The sequence below is a fragment of the Pipra filicauda genome, unplaced genomic scaffold (genome assembly GCF_003945595.2).
Source record: "Pipra filicauda isolate LSUMZ 115617 unplaced genomic scaffold, ASM394559v2 scaffold3_size10097308_pilon, whole genome shotgun sequence".
NCBI lineage: Eukaryota > Metazoa > Chordata > Aves > Passeriformes > Pipridae > Pipra > Pipra filicauda.
In genome coordinates this window covers 5,433,452-5,452,446 of record NW_024104532.1, presented here as the reverse complement: position 1 = coordinate 5,452,446, position 18,995 = coordinate 5,433,452, and the positions used below count along the sequence as shown (strand labels likewise).

The 18,995-nt window shown below is 46.3% G+C and overlaps 1 protein-coding gene across 1 annotated transcript in view; it reads left to right on the top strand.

Moving 5' to 3' along the window:
- The first annotated feature begins 600 nt into the window (after positions 1-600).
- Positions 601-18,995, top strand: part of NR3C1 (nuclear receptor subfamily 3 group C member 1) — a 64,751-nt gene continuing 46,356 nt past the window's right edge. The window contains 2 exon segments of the mRNA XM_027718520.2: positions 601-678; positions 2,660-3,848. Coding sequence (XP_027574321.2) covers positions 2,674-3,848 — 1,175 coding nt within the window. The 5' untranslated portion in view covers positions 601-678; positions 2,660-2,673.

Genomic DNA, 18,995 nt, shown 5'->3' with positions numbered 1-18,995 from the left:
GCCGGGCCGGGGGCTCGGGCAAGGGGGAGCCGGGCGTGCGGAGCCGCGGGCTGCACTTTCGCTCCTCGGCCAACAGGTCGCACCGTTCCCCCTCGGCTGGGGCGGGCGGGCGCTGCCCCGCGGAGCCGAGCGAGGAGCGGCGGCGGCGGGCAGAGCCGAGCCCTGCTGAGCCGAGCCGAGTCGAGCCCAGCCGGGCTGAGCTAAGCCCAGCCGAGCCCCGCCGTGCGGCGGTGGCCGCCCCTCTAGCAGCCGGCTGTCTCCACTCCCTCTGCACGTCGGGGAGGCGGAGGGAGGGAGGGAGGGAAGGAGGGAGGGAGGAGGGGAAGAGGAGGAGGCGGCCGCCGCCGTCCTCCATTTTGTGGCGGGGGCAGAACCGCCGAGTGCGGCGCTGCCCGCGGAGGGACGGGGCGGGAAGCGCGGGGGGGGGGGGCGAGGTCCGCGGAGGCAATTAGCGCTAATTAACGGAGGGGGCGCCGCGGTGGCGGGCAGGGTCGGGTCAGGGTCTGAGGCCGGCGGGAGGAGCAGCGGCAGGAGCAGCAGCGGGGGGAGCGGTGCTGTCGTCGCCGTGGCCCCCGGAGGGGCAGCTATTGACTCCCCCCCCAGCCGGCTGCCGCCCCCCGCCGCGGGTGCGATGGCCGTGGGCGGCTGAAGGAGCCCCAGCGCCCTCCCCCGGACGAGGTAAGGGCGGTGAGGGTCCCGCGGGGGGCTGCGCTTCCCCCTCGGGAACTTCCCGGGAGGAGGCGAGAAGGGGGGGGCGGCGGCGGCGCCCCCGCAGGAATGCCCGGGGCGGGGGCGAGCCGAGCCGAGCCGCCCCCGGGAGGATCCCGGGGCGGGACGGGAGCAGGGGCCGGCGGCGGGGAGCGGGGACCCCCGGCCCTTGGCCCCGGCGTGTGTCCGTGGGGAGCGGGGGGCGCGGAGGGGGAGCGGGAGCCGAGCCCCGGGCTGGGCTGGTTTTGCAGAAGTGGGTGTGCCAGGAGACGGCTCAACAGGTCCCGACACATTTCTCTGAAAACTGTACTTTGTAAAGGCGATTTTATTGCAATCCGGTGGTTTTAAGTGTTTGCAGCGTTTTCCTCCTTTGGGCAGACTCTCGCAGCTGGTTTTTGACACGTTTCCTGCGCTGGATGGTTCGCTGCCTTGGGGATTTTTTTGACATTGGGGGAATGGAATTGTCAGATGGAATAACTATATTTTTCCTCCCTTTCATGTTAAAAAAAAAAAAATAAAGAGAAAAGAAAAAGAAATAGGCGAAGCTGGAGGTAGATAGTTATATATTTTCGAGTCGCTGTTGCGGCGTCCACCTTAAACAGCCGAGCAGTTTAGGGGTGCCCCGTTCCCGTCGGTGTCCCGGCTGGCAGGAGAGCGGCTCCCTGGACACGACCAGGAGACCCATCGCCCCTGGAACCGGGGCACGACCCACCCGGGACCCTCATCCCGGCACACGGCAGGGCCGCGCGAGGTGCTGCCGAAGGCCCACGAAGGGTTTTGGCGTCGAGCCTCCCCCGCTCGGGACGATCTCCCCAAACCAAAGCTCGCCGGGGTCACCTTAAAATTTTACACGTGGGGCCTTTTTGTTGATCGAGCCTTAACTCTAGCACACAGAAATAGCAGCGGTGTCGGGGGCTGGGGAAAAATGGGCGGCAGAGCCGCGGGTTTATGATTAAGACGACTGCAAACTCGTGAGTTGGGTCACTGCGCTCGGGGGGTGCAGCCGTGGCCGGGCTGGAACTGGGGCATTGCCCCTCCGCGGGCTGGGGCTGGGCGGTGCGGGCTGAGCGCTGAGTGTGAGGCCGTACACAAACTGTATAGGAAGTTTGCCGAAGAATTTACAGTGGTTCTCCAAATATTTATGCTCTCTGCTGGAAGAAAATGTAGTAAATACAAACAGACGAAACTCGGGAGATTTGTTTTCGGTGTGTTTGTTGGAGAGTAGCCGTGAGCGGGTAAAGTGTTGAACGCTAACGAAAAATCCCGCTTTATTTTGAACTAGCTTTTATTTGTAAATTGGAGATGTATTTAAAGAATTGTGCACGGTTTTTTTGCAAGATTAGTGTGTTGCATTTTAAAATGAACCCGTGCGAAGGTGGCAAAGGCTGTTTTGTGGTGGGGGGATTGTGTGACTTCTGGAGAGTAATAAACCACGGAGGTTCTGGCTGGCTGGCTCCGGAGGCTCCGTACTGCTGTGAGTGAGGGACCTGCAGGCAGTGAGGGAGCTGACTGGGAAAGGTGATAAATGCACTTCTCCCATGCTCAAGGTGTAATTAAATACCAGGGAAATTTACCTTGCAAAATTTGTGAACCAGGTCCTCTAACAATCCTTACACTTCCTTCATGCAGGGAGGGGTGACGGAGCTGGAGAGTGCGTGCAGAGAGGTGTCATGTGCTGTAGGCTGATTTTGAGTTGTGTGCAGATTTAGCAAAACTTTAAAATATGTACTTCCTCCTGACAAGACAGAAAAAAAAAATTTAAAACCCCTGAAAACAAGCACTGTGTTTGAGGGACGTGGCACGTGTCAGCTCATAGCGCAGTCTGCCCTGCCTTCTTTCTCAGAGCAGCTGAACCAGGCTCGCCAGGCGAAAGATTTAGAGTTTTTATTTTTAAGCTGTTATTAATGTGTCCTTGCTGTGCTAACTTTGACTGCTTCTGATCTTTTTATAGTTAATGGTAAAGTAATGGATTCCAAAGAATTGCTTAACCCGTCGGATCAAGACGAAACAAGGAAAAATGCTCTCATCAGTACCAAAGGAGGGATCGTGATGGACTTCCATCCACCCTTCAGGGGTGGAGCTACTGTCCAAGCCCCTGTGTCTACATCTCCTCTCCCTGCGTCTTCTCAGTCAGATTCCAGTCAGCAACCTGCTTTGCCTGACTTTTCGAAAGGATTAGGAAACAATGTGCCTCAGCCAGACCTTTCCAAGGCAGTGTCGCTCTCGATGGGACTGTACATGGGTGAAACAGACACAAAAGTGATGGGAAACGACCTTGGATTTTCGCACCAGGGCCAAATTGGCATCTCTTCTGGAGAAACGGACTTCAGGCTCTTGGAGGAAAGTATTGCAAGCTTGAACAAGTCCTCGAGCCTGGCCGAGGACGCGAAGGGATCCGCGTCTTCTGAGGTGGCGCTCGAGCCGGATTTCCCGGGCATGGCCGGCCGCAACGTCCCTTTAGAGTCGGGAACTGCAGTCCAAAGCCAGGTTGGCTCAAATGGTGGCAACTTGAAGTTGTTCTCTGAAGACCAAAGCACCCTGGATATCCTCCAGGATTTAGAATTGCCGCCGGTATCGCCTGGCAAGGAGACCAACGGGAGCCCGTGGCGGCTGGACCCGTTGCTCGATGATGGTGGTTTGCTGTCCCCCATATCTGCAGATGATGCCTTTCTCCTGGAAGGAAATCTCGGCGAAGACTGCAAGCCTCCCATTTTATCTGACACTAAACCTAAAATTAATGACCATGGTGACCTTTTACCCAGTTCCAAAATGCCAATGCCTCAAGTGAAAACAGAAAAGGAAGACTTCATTGAACTCTGTACTCCTGGCATCAAGCAGGAAAACATGGGCCCACTTTACTGCCAGGCCAACTTCTCCGGGTCAAACCTGCTGGGTACGAAAGTCTCGGCCATCTCCATCCACGGTGTCAGCACCTCTGGGGGACAGATGTACCACTATGATTTAAATACTGCATCGCTCTCTCAGCAGCAGGATCAAAAACCAATTTTTAATATCATTCCATCTCTTCCTGCCGGGTCAGAAAATTGGAATAGGTGCCAGGGATCGGGGGACGACGCGTTGGCTCCTCTGGGAACGCTCAACCTTTCTGGCAGACCTGCTTTCTCTAATGGCTATTCAAGGTAATTAGTTTTTGTTGCTATTTATTAAAATGCTACAAGTGTGTTTCGCACAGCTCTGTGCATGCTGGTTTGTTGTTGGGGTTTTTTCCTTTTTTTTCTGTTTTTCCTTTTCTATTTGGTACGTGTGGCTGATCAGACTTCTCTGGGGAGTATTTATTTGTTGCCACAGTACAATAGTAGCTTTAACCAACTACTCGACTATTGGTATTAAAGGAATAAAGAGAGAAGGGGAGCTGGCATGCTTTAAAAAGTAAATAAATAAAAATAAAACTTCCAGGATACTGCCTAAAGGGAAAATTGAGTACGTGGTAGCAGGATCCATATGCAGACAGTATGGAAGGAAGTATTTAAGTGTATACAAAAGCTGCTTCGTTCCCAAGGGTCAGAGGATCAATCACTGTGGGCTTTTTTTCCTTCCTAGTGTTACTTAAATGTTATGCACAAAAATAACTTGGTTGCCGGGTAAATTTCTAGAATTACATTTAAGCTGAACTCGAGTTTTCGTTGTGCTCAGTATCACATTTACCTTACATGGACAAGAAGATTCCGAGTGGGAAACACTCAGCAGCTTGTTCAATAACTGCATTTAAAGAGATAAGAGTATTTGCAGTCAGATTTAAACTCTTGAGTAGAATGGTAGAAGGGCTGCTGGGAGAGGGATTTGGGAGCAGGTTGGATTAGGGGACCTGATTAGTAGTACCTGTGGCAAGTGCCTTGGTAGTTGTGTTTTCTACAAGTAATCCAGAGGTGCAGATATGCCAGTCGGACACTCCTTGAGGAGTGAACATGGCCGTGGCAGCTCAGTGGGCAACTGTGCCCGTCTCTGTTCTGATTCCAGTGGGAACAGCCAGTTGTATGTTTTCAGTAGGGGTACCCAGTTGCAAGTTTTCCTTAGGATTTCCGTGTGAACTCCTAGTTTTAAGTTTTCAGTATGAATACCCACTTGTATGTTTTCCTCAGCTGTCCTGTGTTTGAACAACTACTTGAAAGAGCAGTGTTTGGCCTCCATGGAGGCAGAGGATTTTACTTTGGAGTCTGTTAGAAAATGGCTCTACAAGTCCCTATACATAAACCCACTATTTGTAGGCTTTTAATGAAGTATCTGGTTTAACTTTCTGGGTTTTATTGCCCTGCTGGCAATTGATCCCCAGGGTGTTCCCTGCCAGTCCCAGGGCTCTCCCTGCATGATATTTGCTCCCTTTTCCCATGGTTGGAATGAGGTGGGTGAGGATTTCCCCTTTGTTTCAGGAGGGCAACTTCGAGCTTGCTTTCATTCTCAATTTCTTTCATAGATTTTGATTTTTGTCATCAGTATGTGCTTTTTTTCTTTGAAGTGTTTAAAGCAATTTATAATGTAAGGGATCCAGAACAGAAAATCAAAATTAGTGGATAGATTCTACCTTGATATATGAATATTGAACGTGCCTTATTATTTATTTTGAGAGATTAGGAATCCTTTCTGCTCACCTTCTGTATAATCAGTGCAATTCTGTGTTTAGTTTGTTTCATGGGGATTTTTTGGTGGATTTTTTTTCCCCTGCTCTTGCTGTATCTTTAATGACAATCATAAACTCTGTATCAAAGTAAGAAGTATTTCTGCATTGGGGAGGAGGATTTCAGGGACTGTTTAACTAAGCAGATTCCCTGGAGATAATGGAAATGTCAGTTTTGGGAATAATTCTGGGAGTTGCTGCATTGGTTGTGTTTTGCAGAGCTGTGTGGGCAGAGCCCAGCACACACCGAGATGTTTGTCCGGCTTTGGGGAATTTTAAACACCAGTGTTCTGTCCTGTATGTCTGATCCTGGAGGGATGAAGATCCCACTCAGGCTGCTAACGTGGGCTGATCCTGCAGGGAAAGGGCCAGCGGCGGGAGATGTTATCAGTGCTCTGTGGAGCAATTTTGGGAGGGTGTTTGTGTTGGCGGGGGCAGGCGGCGATGGGCAGGAGTGTGGGGATGGCCGGCAGAGCCTGGAGGAGCTCCCGGGACAGCCCGGGGAACGTCCTGGGAATGTCCCGGCAGCACCGGCACCAGCTGCCTGCACCACTGCCGGGTGTTATCCATGCTGGGCCTCAAGTGTTGACGTTCTTGCTTCCTGCAAGGTCGTCTTATATTTTATTGCTTCCTTTTTGCTGTAAGATAATGGATTTTTTTTTTCCTTATGGAATGTGTAAAGAATTTTGAGGTGGCTTCTAGTTGAGTTTTGCGTAAAAATTCATTATTCTCAGCTTTATGGAAGCTGTTCTTCCTTCCCGAGGATTTTTATACGCTAAAACTGTGACGTCCAGTTCTAAAAACATCGTTGTTTGGGTTTGCTTTATTATTTTTATTCCATAACATTCAGGCAATTCCATTTTCTTTTCACAGTGTTTGGGATACTAATAAACCCTGGGTTTGATGCAGGATTTCTCTTTCTTCCTGAACCTTGTCAGAAGTATTTGGTCTAAACTGGGTTAGTTTAAGGTGATGTTTTGTGAGTTTGCTTGTTTTTCTTGCAGAAGACTTAACAAAATTGGCATTTGTTTTAGAAACAAAGGAAGGACTCTCTTGCCAGGTTCCCGTGGTCTGTTTTTTTTAGGTACTAATTGTGAGAGGTGGAGGCCAGGATTTTGAGATGCTTAGGTTCCAATAGGAAATATTTCTTGGTGTTGGGAGAATTATTTGGCTATTAATAACATAATAATTATAGACTGAGCATATGGGAAGAAAAGCTGCGGTTCAGTCCTGGTGTTCAGGTTGTATTTAATCTGCCTATTTAATGGGAAGCCTGGAATGTCTCTTTATATCCACACAAGCTGGAATTGATGTCATGCCATTTTTGAGTGGTTTTGCTTCTAAGGATAGCACAGCATGCTGGCTTTAATGAGACAAGCGATAATCAGGCCTGAGAAAACTAATCAATTTTAGAGAGCAGCAGGAGGGATTCTAAAGTTAACAAGCAGAATGCAAACTTCAGGAATTTGATTAATGGGAATGAATTGGCAATGATCAATAAATTGCTGTCTGTGGAATTGTCAGCCAGTGCTTGTGCTGATGTGCAGATTCTGACGGTAAAACACTGAGGTGCAGCTCCTCAAACCCCAGATCTTGAGCAGCAGGGAGGCTCTGGCTGGCGGGAGGGCTTCGTCTGGGCTCACTTTGGGGTCTCCAAGCGTTGAGAACAGAGAAGGTGGATAGAACAGAAGGGAGGAAAAAAGTAGGCTAATGGAGGGAGTTTGCCTTAGATTTTCTTTAATGGCCGTGAGACAGCAGCTGGGAGAGGAGTAAATCGCACTGAAAGCATTTGGTAAATGCTTCACTGAATAACTGGAGGGTTTGCTGGGGTCTGTCTCCAATGGGATGTTATTTGTGATTTACTGCAGGTAAAATTCTTCAGTTTTAAGGAAATGATTTTAGCAACACACACTCATAGGGCTCTTGCGTGGTATATACATTAAATCCATTGCTCAGCTCCTATTCCTCTGGTTTCCTGGAGATGTGGCTTGTTGCGGAGAGAGTGAAGGACACGGGGAACCGGCCCAGCGATGTGGAGTTTGCTCTGTGTTCTTGCTCTGAGTCTACAGCCAGAATTCACAGAAACTGGGCCCCACTGGCAGTGTTACGGCTTCTCTTATTACAGTTGAAATCATTCCTAGTACTTAAGCTTGTGGGGGATAAGGATCATTAAGGAAGTTTAAGAAAGGGCAAGAGCTGAGAGAAGCCGTTAAAGAGGAGGAGAGTCTGGAAGGGTGAGAAGTTTTGCTGGTCGGTCACAGTCCCAAGCCTTGCTCCCAGAATTTACCTTTCTGTCCTCACTCCTGAACTGGGGTTCTTCTTGGACTCAGGTGTTGTACCAGAAGGAAGGGGAAAAAAGGGATTGTTTGCCAGCAGTGGTAAAGGTCAGTTGTCCGTTTGTCTTCCCGCTTTGTTTCACTCGGCTGGTGGCCAAGGCTGGTGGCTTGGCAGGGCTGGATGCAGTGCTTTAAGTGCTGCCTGACTCAGCAGTATATAATGTATGGGACATCCGGAATCGGGTCTTTTTTAATAATTCTATTTTGATATGAAACCCAGACATGTTATTTGGAGTGCTCGGGGTTCCAGCAGTCTGTGTTGTGATTTGTCAGCTTAATGTAATACTGTACTTGGGGTTTGAGTCTGGAAATGCATGGCAAAAAGTCCAGTTGTTTTGGCAGAAAGGGGTGAATCAGGAATGTCCTGCAGAATGTGTTCTAAGGTGCTGTGAGAAGGTAGCCAGGTAAATGAGAGGTCATGTAAGATGTAACCTGCTTTTCCCAATTTTGGCTGATCCTCTCATTGAGCTGATTGCTGAGTAGTCGAACCCAAACTGTTAAATGGTGCTAATTTATTTCCCTTTATAATGACCTCTATTTGAAACTGAGTTCTAGCTTATAAAATAAGCTGATTTTTGTTGTTGTCCATTCAGTTTTTTTAATCTATCTTCATGGTTGAACCTCTTGTACTCTCCTGCTGCCAGTGAAGGCAGAGCTGTAGTTGAACGAGCAGTACTCACGAGTCTTCTCAGAAACGTGAAATACAGGTGTTATACAACTCCTACATTATATATTTACCATGATGACTTTATTGGTATATTTACCTGTATGATTTTTACACTGTGAGAGCAATTTGTCCTTGGGAAGCAAATTTCCCTTCTTTGATTGTTGTTGCTCATTTTGGAAATGAACAAGCTGTGCCTCTTCTACATGTATAAGTAACTGCAAAGTGGAATTATTTTTATGATGTAAAAGGTTCCCAAGTCCTTCCGTCTTCCTGGATCCCCTTTTATAGCTGCTGCTCAGCGGGGTACTAACTCTTCTCCTCCCCAAACTCCTGCTTGTGAAGTATTGGAGACACAACTCTATTCATTTTTGGGGTAGGTGAATGCTGCCTGGGCCGCTGTCCCACCCTAATACGCTGGTCTAGCATAACATATGTGTTCTTCAGACAGTTCTAAAGGCGTTAGTCTTGAGGTAAACAACATTCCAATAAATCCTGTTTTCAATCCAAGTTACGAGCAATGGGAGAGCTTTGTAGAACCATAGTTACAATTGTCTTGGGTTTATGCTGTTAAAATAACTGCAAGTGTGTCACCTCTGTCGTACAAAAATGAACTTGGAAATGCCTTCCGAAAGTGATCAACTTGGAACTGTTCATAGAAACACAGAATGAACGTGTGTGCAGCAGTGTAATTTCTGGGAAGGATATTTCAGTGTGCTGAATGCTGTGCACCAGGCTCAGGGAGCTTGGGTTAAGCTGTCTTTAGTTTTCCAGCCTTTGTCTCCCAGAGCCTCCAGTATACACAAACTTTAATCTTATTTACTGAAGTATTAGTGTGTGGCACTGTGGCATGTACAGATTATTGTTCTCATCCCAGTGGTTTTCTAACTGGTTCACTGTAGTGTGATATCCATTGATACCCATTTATAATACAGCCTTTGCTTAAATAGCCAAGGCACTCGCAGACCAGGAGTTAATCCTGTTCTCAGTGCTGGGTTCTGGAAATACTGGTCAGATGCTGTCAGTGGATGGCCTCATCCCCCTGGGACAGGAGTGAACCAGTACAGCTGGAATAGATGACACATGCAAAAAAAGTAATTTCAGCTCATTGTCTTGGCACCGACTCTGGAGCAGCTCATTTGGGTATCTGTGGGAAAAAATGAAACGCAAAATCTACAGTTTCTTTGCCCAGTTGTGAGGGTGAGACAAATTGCGACTGTTGCATTGCTGGTCCACCTGCAAAAGGATGTCAGCAGAGGGTGATCTGCACAAAGTATGCTCCATCCATGCGTTGGAGGAGTTTGGGTATCACAGACTTAATTAAAAGGAAACTGGGAGACTCTGGATGTGCAGCTCTTGGTGCCTTTGGCCAGGAGAACGCGGACGTGTGGGTTGTCCCACGTGTAACCAACCCGGCACCTTAGTAGTTACTGGAGGGGCGAGTAATTGTGCCTCCAGAAGTGTCATGTTGAGTTGGGAAGACAATTTAGCACAATTACTGTGTCTCTCCTAGAGTCTTACCTTCTTACCTCACCTTCACTCCAAAGGTGTGATGTTCTGCCCGTCCCTCCTGCATTCTGACCTGACTCAGCTCACGCTTACCTCTGCCGTGACGTTTTCTGCTGGAATTCCATCCCTGGCTGAAGCAGTGTCTCCTTCTGCTCAAGCCGTGCCCTGTACTGCTTGAAATAGAGTTATATATACCATGACAAAAGATTTTCCTTCTGCTACCTGTGGCCTGTCTTGCCAGGTGTATCACCCGGCTGCCTCACGTGTGCCAGAGGTGCGTTTGGCAGGATCAGGGACATGCAGCTGCAGCTTCCCAAGCTCTTCCTTCAGGAGAGGTAATGCTGGCAAGCACCTGGAGTTGGGTTTTGGAATGGAGATGATGTCAGGTTTGCTTGTTGCTCACGTGTGAGACACGAGTTTGGATTCCAGGACACGATGTTACTTACCCAGGATATCACGTAGAGTTTTATAATACCAGTGCCTTAAATCAATAATCACCACAATTGTGTGGATTTCTGGAGGAAATTGTGCTCTTCAGAAGTCATATCGACATCTTGTGTGGAGAACATTTCTGTACCAGCCAACTGCCCTCTTAATATAGTCTTATGTGAGTTGGTCACCATGAAACATCCATATTCCAGCTGTACCTACAGAGCTCTCGGTCCATACTAAATCGTCCTAGAAAATGACAATCCTGAGGCACTTTGAAAATTGATATCCAACAAACTACTGATATTTTGTTGTGGAGATGCAATATCATGCACAAGTTCCACTTTTTCATCAAATATCTTTCTTTTTTTTTTTTTTTTTGAGATTGCAAAGGCAAAACTGCTGGGGAACGATTTCTAAAATAATGATCACATCTTTCTTGAATTCAGTTCACTGCTACTGTAATTTAGTAAAGAAACTGAGTTTCATATTGGATTATACAGTAATACATTCTTCATACTATTTGTAATATGTTTGTACAGTTACTGTGTGTCAGAAAACAGCTGGAGATCATCAAATTTCTGTACCACAGTCACAGAAGATTTAATGTGAAACTTGGGAGCAGCGGGGCACCATTTACTCTTGTGTTGCTTCATTCAGATACTTCTTATTTCTGGTTGCTTTTATTTGTGTAGCTAAGTTTAAAGTTAGAAAGTACTGCTCAGGATGTGAGTTTAAAAGAGAAATGAGGGCACAAATGAGTAGTTTGTCTCAAAATACTGCCTGGGAAACTCAGAAATGTGCCGTGGTGTCAGGGAAGAGCAAATAATGAAGTATCAATGAGGTATGTAGTTGATTCAAGTAAGCAAATAATAAGAGTGGCTTGGTTTTCTTTTTTGTTTCGTTTGGGTTTTTTTGGAGGATCTGAGATCTGATACTTTGATCTCAGGATCAAAGAAAACTGGGAAGGGTCTTGTTGTTGTCCTTATCCAAAAGATCTGTTGTGGTCTGGCTGCATCGGGAACTTTGGTCTTTTCTTATTAGAAACTTGGGAGTGAGGGTGATTTGGGGAGTTTAATGTGTGTATTGCTGTCTCTGAATATTTGAATACCTGCTTCTCCTGGCTGTAGTCATGGAGAAGAGGGGTTGGAACAGGGATGACCTCTTTGTTCACAAGTGGGCAGTAGCTTGCCTACATCTCACTGGCGAAAGGAATGTGAAAATGGGATGTCTGTGGTTAGAAATTCTGTGAAATTTTTAGAAAATGAGGTTTTGGTCTTGGATGAGGATCCTCCAGCCATTACACAACTCCTTTCCAGCTGTGTGAATTGGGTATGACGAGAGAAAACTTTGGTGGCTCTCCTCTTTCCCATCTGGGAAGGACACAGCTGCTTAGGGTGTGTGTGTGCCTGGCCTTGCTTTGGACTTCAGCCCTTCAGAAGCTCTCCAAGCTCTGCGTGGTATCTCCATGGCTTCCCCTGCCATCACCACCTGCTTTGAGAGCACCAGTGTGAAGTTTTGGGGTTCTGTGTGATTTTTGTTGCCAAACTCCAGCAGGTCCACTCTGCTGCAGGCTTCTCTACCCTGAGCCAAACCTGGAATCAGTGACAGAAAAGAGCAGCTCATGTGGTTTATTTTTGCTGTCACGGCCTGGAGAACCTGCTTGCCTGGTGTGATTGTGTGTAGGGATGTGGTAATAGGGTCTGGTACGACTCCGTGCCAACGGGGAGCTGTGCCAGGACCGCGCTGCCAGCACGTCCGATGGCGTGAGTGCCAATGGCCTCATGATGGAGCATCATCAGGAGAACAGGAGCCTCTCTGGGGTGTTTGGGGTGGGGAATGGGAACAGAGGGTGCCATTGGACTTGAGGAGGCTGTGCTGGAGCTGCTCCTGTGCCAGACTCCTTGTAATTCATCCACTGACACCTTTAAGAGAGGAGAGCACATGGTTTGGCTGTGGAGGAATTTGACATTTCTATGGATGCAGTGTCAGGAAAGGGTTGTGGGATCTGTCCCATCACTTAAAAACAAGACGTGTGGATACAGCTGTAATGTGTTAAACACTTCATTTTATTTATGATTTCTGTAGCTTTTCATTTGGTAAGATAGTGTAAATGCATTACATTTACACCATATCTTTTAAACAGCAGACCTATCACAGGCACTCTGTCCATTACTGTGTACCTGCATATTTTTAGCTTTTACTTATTTTAGGTTTTTTTTCTATGAGTTTACTCTTACCTTTCTGAAGCAATTAACTTCCTAAAGCCATCAGCAAAGGCTTTGAATAAATCAGTGCTGAAAACGTGCATATGCTGCATGCACGTGTGGGGATTTGTTGTGCAAGAACACAGTCCAGGCATGTTAACTTCAAAAAAAAAAAAAGGACCTGCAGACTTGATAGTTTCATGTCTGATTTCAGTCCGCATATTGATTGCAGTTTCATATTGCCTGGATGTTGTTTTCTCTGTTAAATGTTTTCTTTGGGTTACCTTTGCTTCTGGGATCTCTGATGATTTGTTTTACCTGTTGAATTTCTGTTAATATTGTGTTATGTATGAATTTCTCCCAAATTAAATGCATTGTTCCCTATGAAAGTGGTGTACTTGTAGGTATAATTAGACTTTTTTTTTAATAAAGAACTCTGCATTGTGGTTCTCTTAAAACTTGGAGCAGGTTAGAATATAAGCCAATATAAGAAAAAGTCTTATCTGATGACAGGCATTTAAAAGGCTTTAAAAATTGGAGATTGCAAACTTGGTATCCAGAATAGGTTTTGGATGCTGGATATGTGTGAAGGAATATGGAATTTCACTTCACAGTTTAATTTTAGTAAGATAATAAAATGTTTATTGAAATAATAACAATATGTATGAATGGCTAAATCAGATTCCTTCTGGGTGCTAGAATTCCTTGTAAATTGGTCTTTAATCAGTGGGAAAAACTTTACTTAGAACAAGGGTTAAACCAGCAGGTGAGTTGGCTGAAGTCAGAAGTTGGCTGTGGGAAAAGAGAGAGGTAGGAGGAGGCTGTGGAGCCCTCTCTGTTGGGCAGGGAGCTGAGTTTGCAGGAAAGGTGGAAACCAGACAGTGCCAACACAGAGCATGTAAGCTGGTGCCTAGAGAAGGATGTTGGTAAGCGTTGGCATTGACCCCAGTGAGGGCATTAGAGGGGCCTTTGGTGCCCCCCAAACTTGGCCTGTGCTGTCTTTGTACCCTGTAATAAAAGCCTCTTCCAAAAAGACTCAAAGAGGCATTGAGGTTGGAAAAGACCTCCAAGATCATTGAGTCCAACCTGTGACCAATCACTACCTCGTCAGTCAGACTAGAGTGCCACGTCCAGTCGTTCCTTGAACACCTCCAAGGGATGGTAACTCCACCACCTCCCTAGACAGCCCCTTCCAATGCCTGACAACCCTTTCAGTGAAGAAATTCCTCCTGACTGACCTTTTTTGTGTCAACAAGTGGTGAGACAGAGCTTGCACCAAACAGAAACTGAAATGGCCATGGCCCTGTGGGGTAAACAGGGGGAGACTGACACTTGCTGGTGTGTTGGGGTGAGATCTGTGTGTGTAGGTGGTGGGGCCATCGCTCACAGCAAGATGTTCGTGTTGGAGCCCATCAAACCAAGTCTGGCCAAGCTGCCGACTCGGCGATTTCTGGGCAGATGTGTCGCCCCTCCGTAACCCAAGTGAGACTCAAGAATGGAGGGCAAGAGGTTATATGTAAGAGATGGGGCTGTACCTCGTGTGTTCGAAGGGAAACTAAAAGTGGGAAGAGCAGACAGTGCTGTCAGGGCTGTGTTGCTGCAGGTTTAGGGCCCTGTGTGGCTGTACAGCCCTTTTCTGGGGCAGAGGGGCTGCAGCCCTGCTGGAGGTGATGGACACATTGCCTTGGGCAGAGGCTGGGAAATGACTGGGTGGGAGGAGGTGGATGAGGGGAGGAGTTTCTGCTCAAAACCAGAAGATAAAGAAATTTTGGTGGTAAGAGATGGAGTTAAAGACTATCCTGAGTTGTTATATCTGGCAGTGGGGGGATGGTTTAAAATGGCCTAAAGAAATTAGGTGGTTTTGCTTTAAGTACCGTCAGAAACAGATTAATCTCTGTGAAACAGTTGTTTCATGAATGCAAGAAACTGTTACCAAATTTCAGCTTTAAAATTCAAACGTTAAAATGTTTTAAGATCTTGATAAGAAAACTGCAAAAGAGATACAAATTATTTTTAGTATGCTGTTTTCATTTATTTATTTCTGTGATCAGCTCTGGTTAGATGATCTCATCTCTAGATTCCAGCAGAAAACATCTGTGATGAGGCTGAAGTTTCACACCACTTCTTCTTAATACTTCAATTTCTGTAAAAGAAATTACTAATTTACTGTATTTTCATTCAGCTCAGTAGGATTAGATCTTACTAATATGCTAAATTACTGTATTGAAGAGAGTAATATGTGCTGTATGTGAAAAGAGTGGTTGACAAGGGAATAAAATAAAAAAAATAAAAAGTGAAAGGTTGTAAGTTAATACTTACATGAAAATAAATTAAGCAAGTTGCTTTCACTACCTTACTGGGATTTTCAAACATAGATTAAAATCAGTTTGTAGAGAATGATTTTACATCTTTGCCTTTTGATTTATAAATGATGTAATCCCTTTTGGGGGAAAGGGGAGACTTGTAATTCTTTTTGGGTTATTTGTTTTGACAAAACGATACTGATAAGCTTCAGGTTTAAAGGAAAACTGAACATTAAATTTATGCTCTCTGTTATTTGAAGCAGCACAAAGCATGGACATGATCCTGGATCACAAATACGTTCTCCCTCGTTCTCCCTCGGTGCTGGAGTAGAGCTGTTACTTTAAGCCGTATTTCACCAAAAGCCTTTTTGCTGACCTACTTTGTCCCAGCCTAGCCCAGGTTTCTGAGAGGTCGTTTGGCCACCCTGACTGTGTGGGAGGTTATCTGGTGTAGGATCTGAGTCCTGCTGTCGTTTGAGGTCCCTTGGTTTCATTTTCGTGTCGCTTTATGAATTCTGCCCTTCCTGACCACGTGTTTCTGCTAAGCCCTGCACATCTGCCATTTTCTGAACTGCCAAGGAAGCTCCTTGGACACCTTTTTTAACAAAACCCATCTAACGAGTTCTGTGCTGAATTAAGTCTCCATAGCTGGAGAAGACAAATCTGTTCTAATGCGGTACCAGGTGATTTGCAAGTTGTGTGCACGATTTAATAGAAATGAAATTTAATGCTCAAACTCCCTCCTATAAAATGTAAGTGTTGTAAAATCCTGCGTGCTCGGAGTTCTGTATTTTGGGTAGCAGAACTTTCCTTTTTCAGTTCCTATTGAAGGGAGCAGTTAATATTAGGATGCCTGCATGGCGACATCCTGAGTCATCGAGGTACTTGACAGCTACTTTCCAACCAGAGCAACTGGTTTGACAAATGAGCTTGGACTTATTTTATCACTTCAGAGATAAATTTTTAAAGACTCTTTTAACACATTTAAGGTTGGCACAGCTGATATTTTATTAAATAACAATCAAGAGGTTGCTAAGTCCATTTATTTTTGTGCCTTAGTTTGTTCCGTGTTGCAGATCAAAGCTCCGGTTCAGTCACACACCATACCAGTGGGGAGGAGGAAGTGACTGGGTTTCTATTCCTGGCTGACCCCAGCCTCGGAACTGAGGAAGAGCTTTAAAGGAAATGCAACATTCAGCTCTTTGAATCTTTCCAAGCATTCAGAAGTGCTACCAGCACTGGCTTCCTGCATGCAGCATTTCAAGGCGTGGACCTCATAAAACTGCTGTCCTGATTTCAAAATGAAACCGAGGGAACAAGGGAAGCCCTAAAACTTCATGCAAGTAGCAAAATTACAGTTGCAAATTTTATCAAAAACATCCAAAACGTTCTATTTTTACCCAGCAGGCAGATGTGCAAACCAGCCGGGTGGGAAGCAGTGGAAGGAGATGGGGTGGTGAGTGGGCAAGGGATGCCTGGAGCCTGATGCGGCTACTGGTAGATGGTCTGGGGTCCTTCAGTGTGGGCAGGGAGAGCTCCATGGGGCTGAGGGACATCTGCGAGGAGTCAGTGCAGTGTTAGGGATCTGCTGAGTCTGGGTGGCATTTGCCCAGCAGCCCTGAAGGATCTGCCAGCCTGCAAAGATGTCCTCTTTGATGAACCAACCACCGTGATGGGGCTGCTGGGGGACCTGAAGTTCCATAGGACCTGGAGCGCTGTGGGTTGGTGAGCCCAACTTCAGCCCTTGGCAGAAGGGTAGGTTGCAAACCTGTAAGTCACTGAGCATGTGGAGTCTCTTGTGAAAGAGCCATCCTTGCTCCTGGAAGAAAAACACCACCTCAGTCCTGGGTCGCTGTGAGGTTGTCAGTGAGCTGTAAATCCAATCGACCTGAATAGATTTGATTTATTTTTTTTTCCTTTGGGACTTTGACCCTCTTCCTTGCCAGAGGCCGTTTAAAAAGAAAGAACCCAACAACCCCCGCCTCGCCCAAGTTGTCATGGGACTGGAAGAGCGGTTCTTTTGTTGTCCAGAGAGAGAGTCGGAAGTGAAGGGCAGGATTTAGTGGTGGCTTTTCAGGATGAGGAGTCACCTGCCTGGTTCCCTGAGGGTCAGTGCTGAACCGGGGCCTGGAAAGGGAGCATGTGGAGAGATTTCTGGGTTAGCTGATATGGAGCTATTTTGGGTAGTGAGTGCCAGGTTAGAAATCTCTGAAAGCACCGAGAGCACAGAGTCGAGCGGAGGGGGAGCTCCAGCTGGAAAATGTGAGGCTGTGAGCCTGGGGAATATTATCTATGCATTGCTTGCACAGTATGGAGCTCGGAGCTGGCAGCTGGGACTCGGGAGGGGGTATTGGGTTGTCACTGATAGTTTTGGGAAGCCCTTAGCTCAGTGTGCAGGAGCAACTCCAAAAGGATGAAGGGTTTTATTACCAAGGATGAAGGGAACAACCCATGGCTGTATTCCATGAGCCTTGGTGCGCTTGTGTCCGAGCGCTGTCCCTTCAGTACTGCCTGGTCGTGGGGGGAGAGGGGGCCCGATATGTTCTTAATTTGCTACCAGAACAGTTTTGTTGATATGTTTGTCTCCAGTGCTTAAGAAATCACCCCCAAATGTCATCAAGATAAACAGCCAAAATGGAGGGGAGAGAATGGGAAATCCGGGGTGGTTGTGGTGATGTCTTCCTGCACAACATTTTTTCCTTTCCTCATTTTTAATACATGGGTGTGTATTCCCCCTACCCCTTCTTTTATATTCCATACTTCATTTTGTCTTTAAAATTGCAAATAAATCAAGGTGATTATGAGAAGCAAGCTCTTCCAGCTGCTGCCTGGGGAAATTCCTACGGGCTTGAAAGCCATCCTTCACTTGTTTCATGCTGTAGTCATCGTTCCAGAGACATCTAGGAAATTAAAATCTTCTGTTATAAAGATGGGTTACTCTGTCATACATATTATCGTCAATAATTTCCTGGGCTGTCCCTGTCGTCCCCACACACTTTGGATTGTTGTACCAGCACTGAGGAATTGTTTTCCCTCCTGTGCTGCTGCTGTGGATCTACTGTGCCACCAAAAGCAGCCAAATCCTAGTCTGACAAAAATCAAAATTCTTCTCGCTTAACATCTCTGCTTTCTCTCCAGCTTAACTGCAGTATATTTGTAGTAAATAGTGTAAATATAAGTTTAATAGGATTAATACAAATTTTTAATTTAAATGTAATCTTAAGAAGTGATTTTTCCAAATGCAGCATACGTTGTCCTTCAAGAAAAATGAGACACTGACCATGTTTTAGCCATTCCAATAGCTTATTTTTCTTGATTTTCTAGCAGCAAAGGATGGAACTCGGTGCTCTCATATCTCTAATCACCCTTTCCCAGGGAAGGTGATCGTGTTTGTTGTTCCTGTGGTAGCAGTGTGCTCTGGTACTTCCCAACTCCTCATTTCATGGGTGCATTAATGTGGGGGGTTTCCAAGCTGAGAAAATTGACTGTGGGGAAGGAGCTGGTTCTTATTTCCCATGTGCAGTTGTGTGTGTTTGGAATATGCTCTTGTTGAGTCTGGAGGTGCAGACCGTGCTGTCGGGAAGATCTGTGGGATCCCACCAGCTGATCTGAGAGGCCTGACCAGGTCCCTTTTCATACATTCTCCTTGTGTGCAGTACATTGTGTTACTGCTGTAACACATTCATCATCATTTCCCATGATGATGAATCTGTAAGTTTTCCCAGAATTGTAATTTTAGTTAATAAAGCTGTTCTTGATGCTGAAGCAGGGAATGGTGTTGAGGGTTTTTCCAGTTCTTTCCAATAGAAAGTCATCGTGCAGATACTGCAGAGTATTAATTGCTTGGACTTACCCTTGTACAACATGTGAAAATTAAGAGTAATACAAACAAGCTGACGACTAGACGCTGCGTTGGTAGAGGCTGCTGTTAAAATGTGAATTATTGGCTTCTCCAGCTGGTACTTTGAAGACTTTTTCATGCCTGTAAGTGAGACCAGACTAGGAGCAGCCAGTGGCCCCATCCTCCCTGGCTGCTGCTCTGCTCCAGGGCACGTTGCTTTGCTCTTATTTCTGGAGCTCAGTCAAGCAGTGTTTTCAGATAACTTCAAAAGAAGTATTTTTTTTTTTTAAGTCAATCTTCGGGCAATGATGTCCTTGCTGGAATATGTCACAGTGGGCCACAGAAGTGGAAAAGCAAAGCTGTGT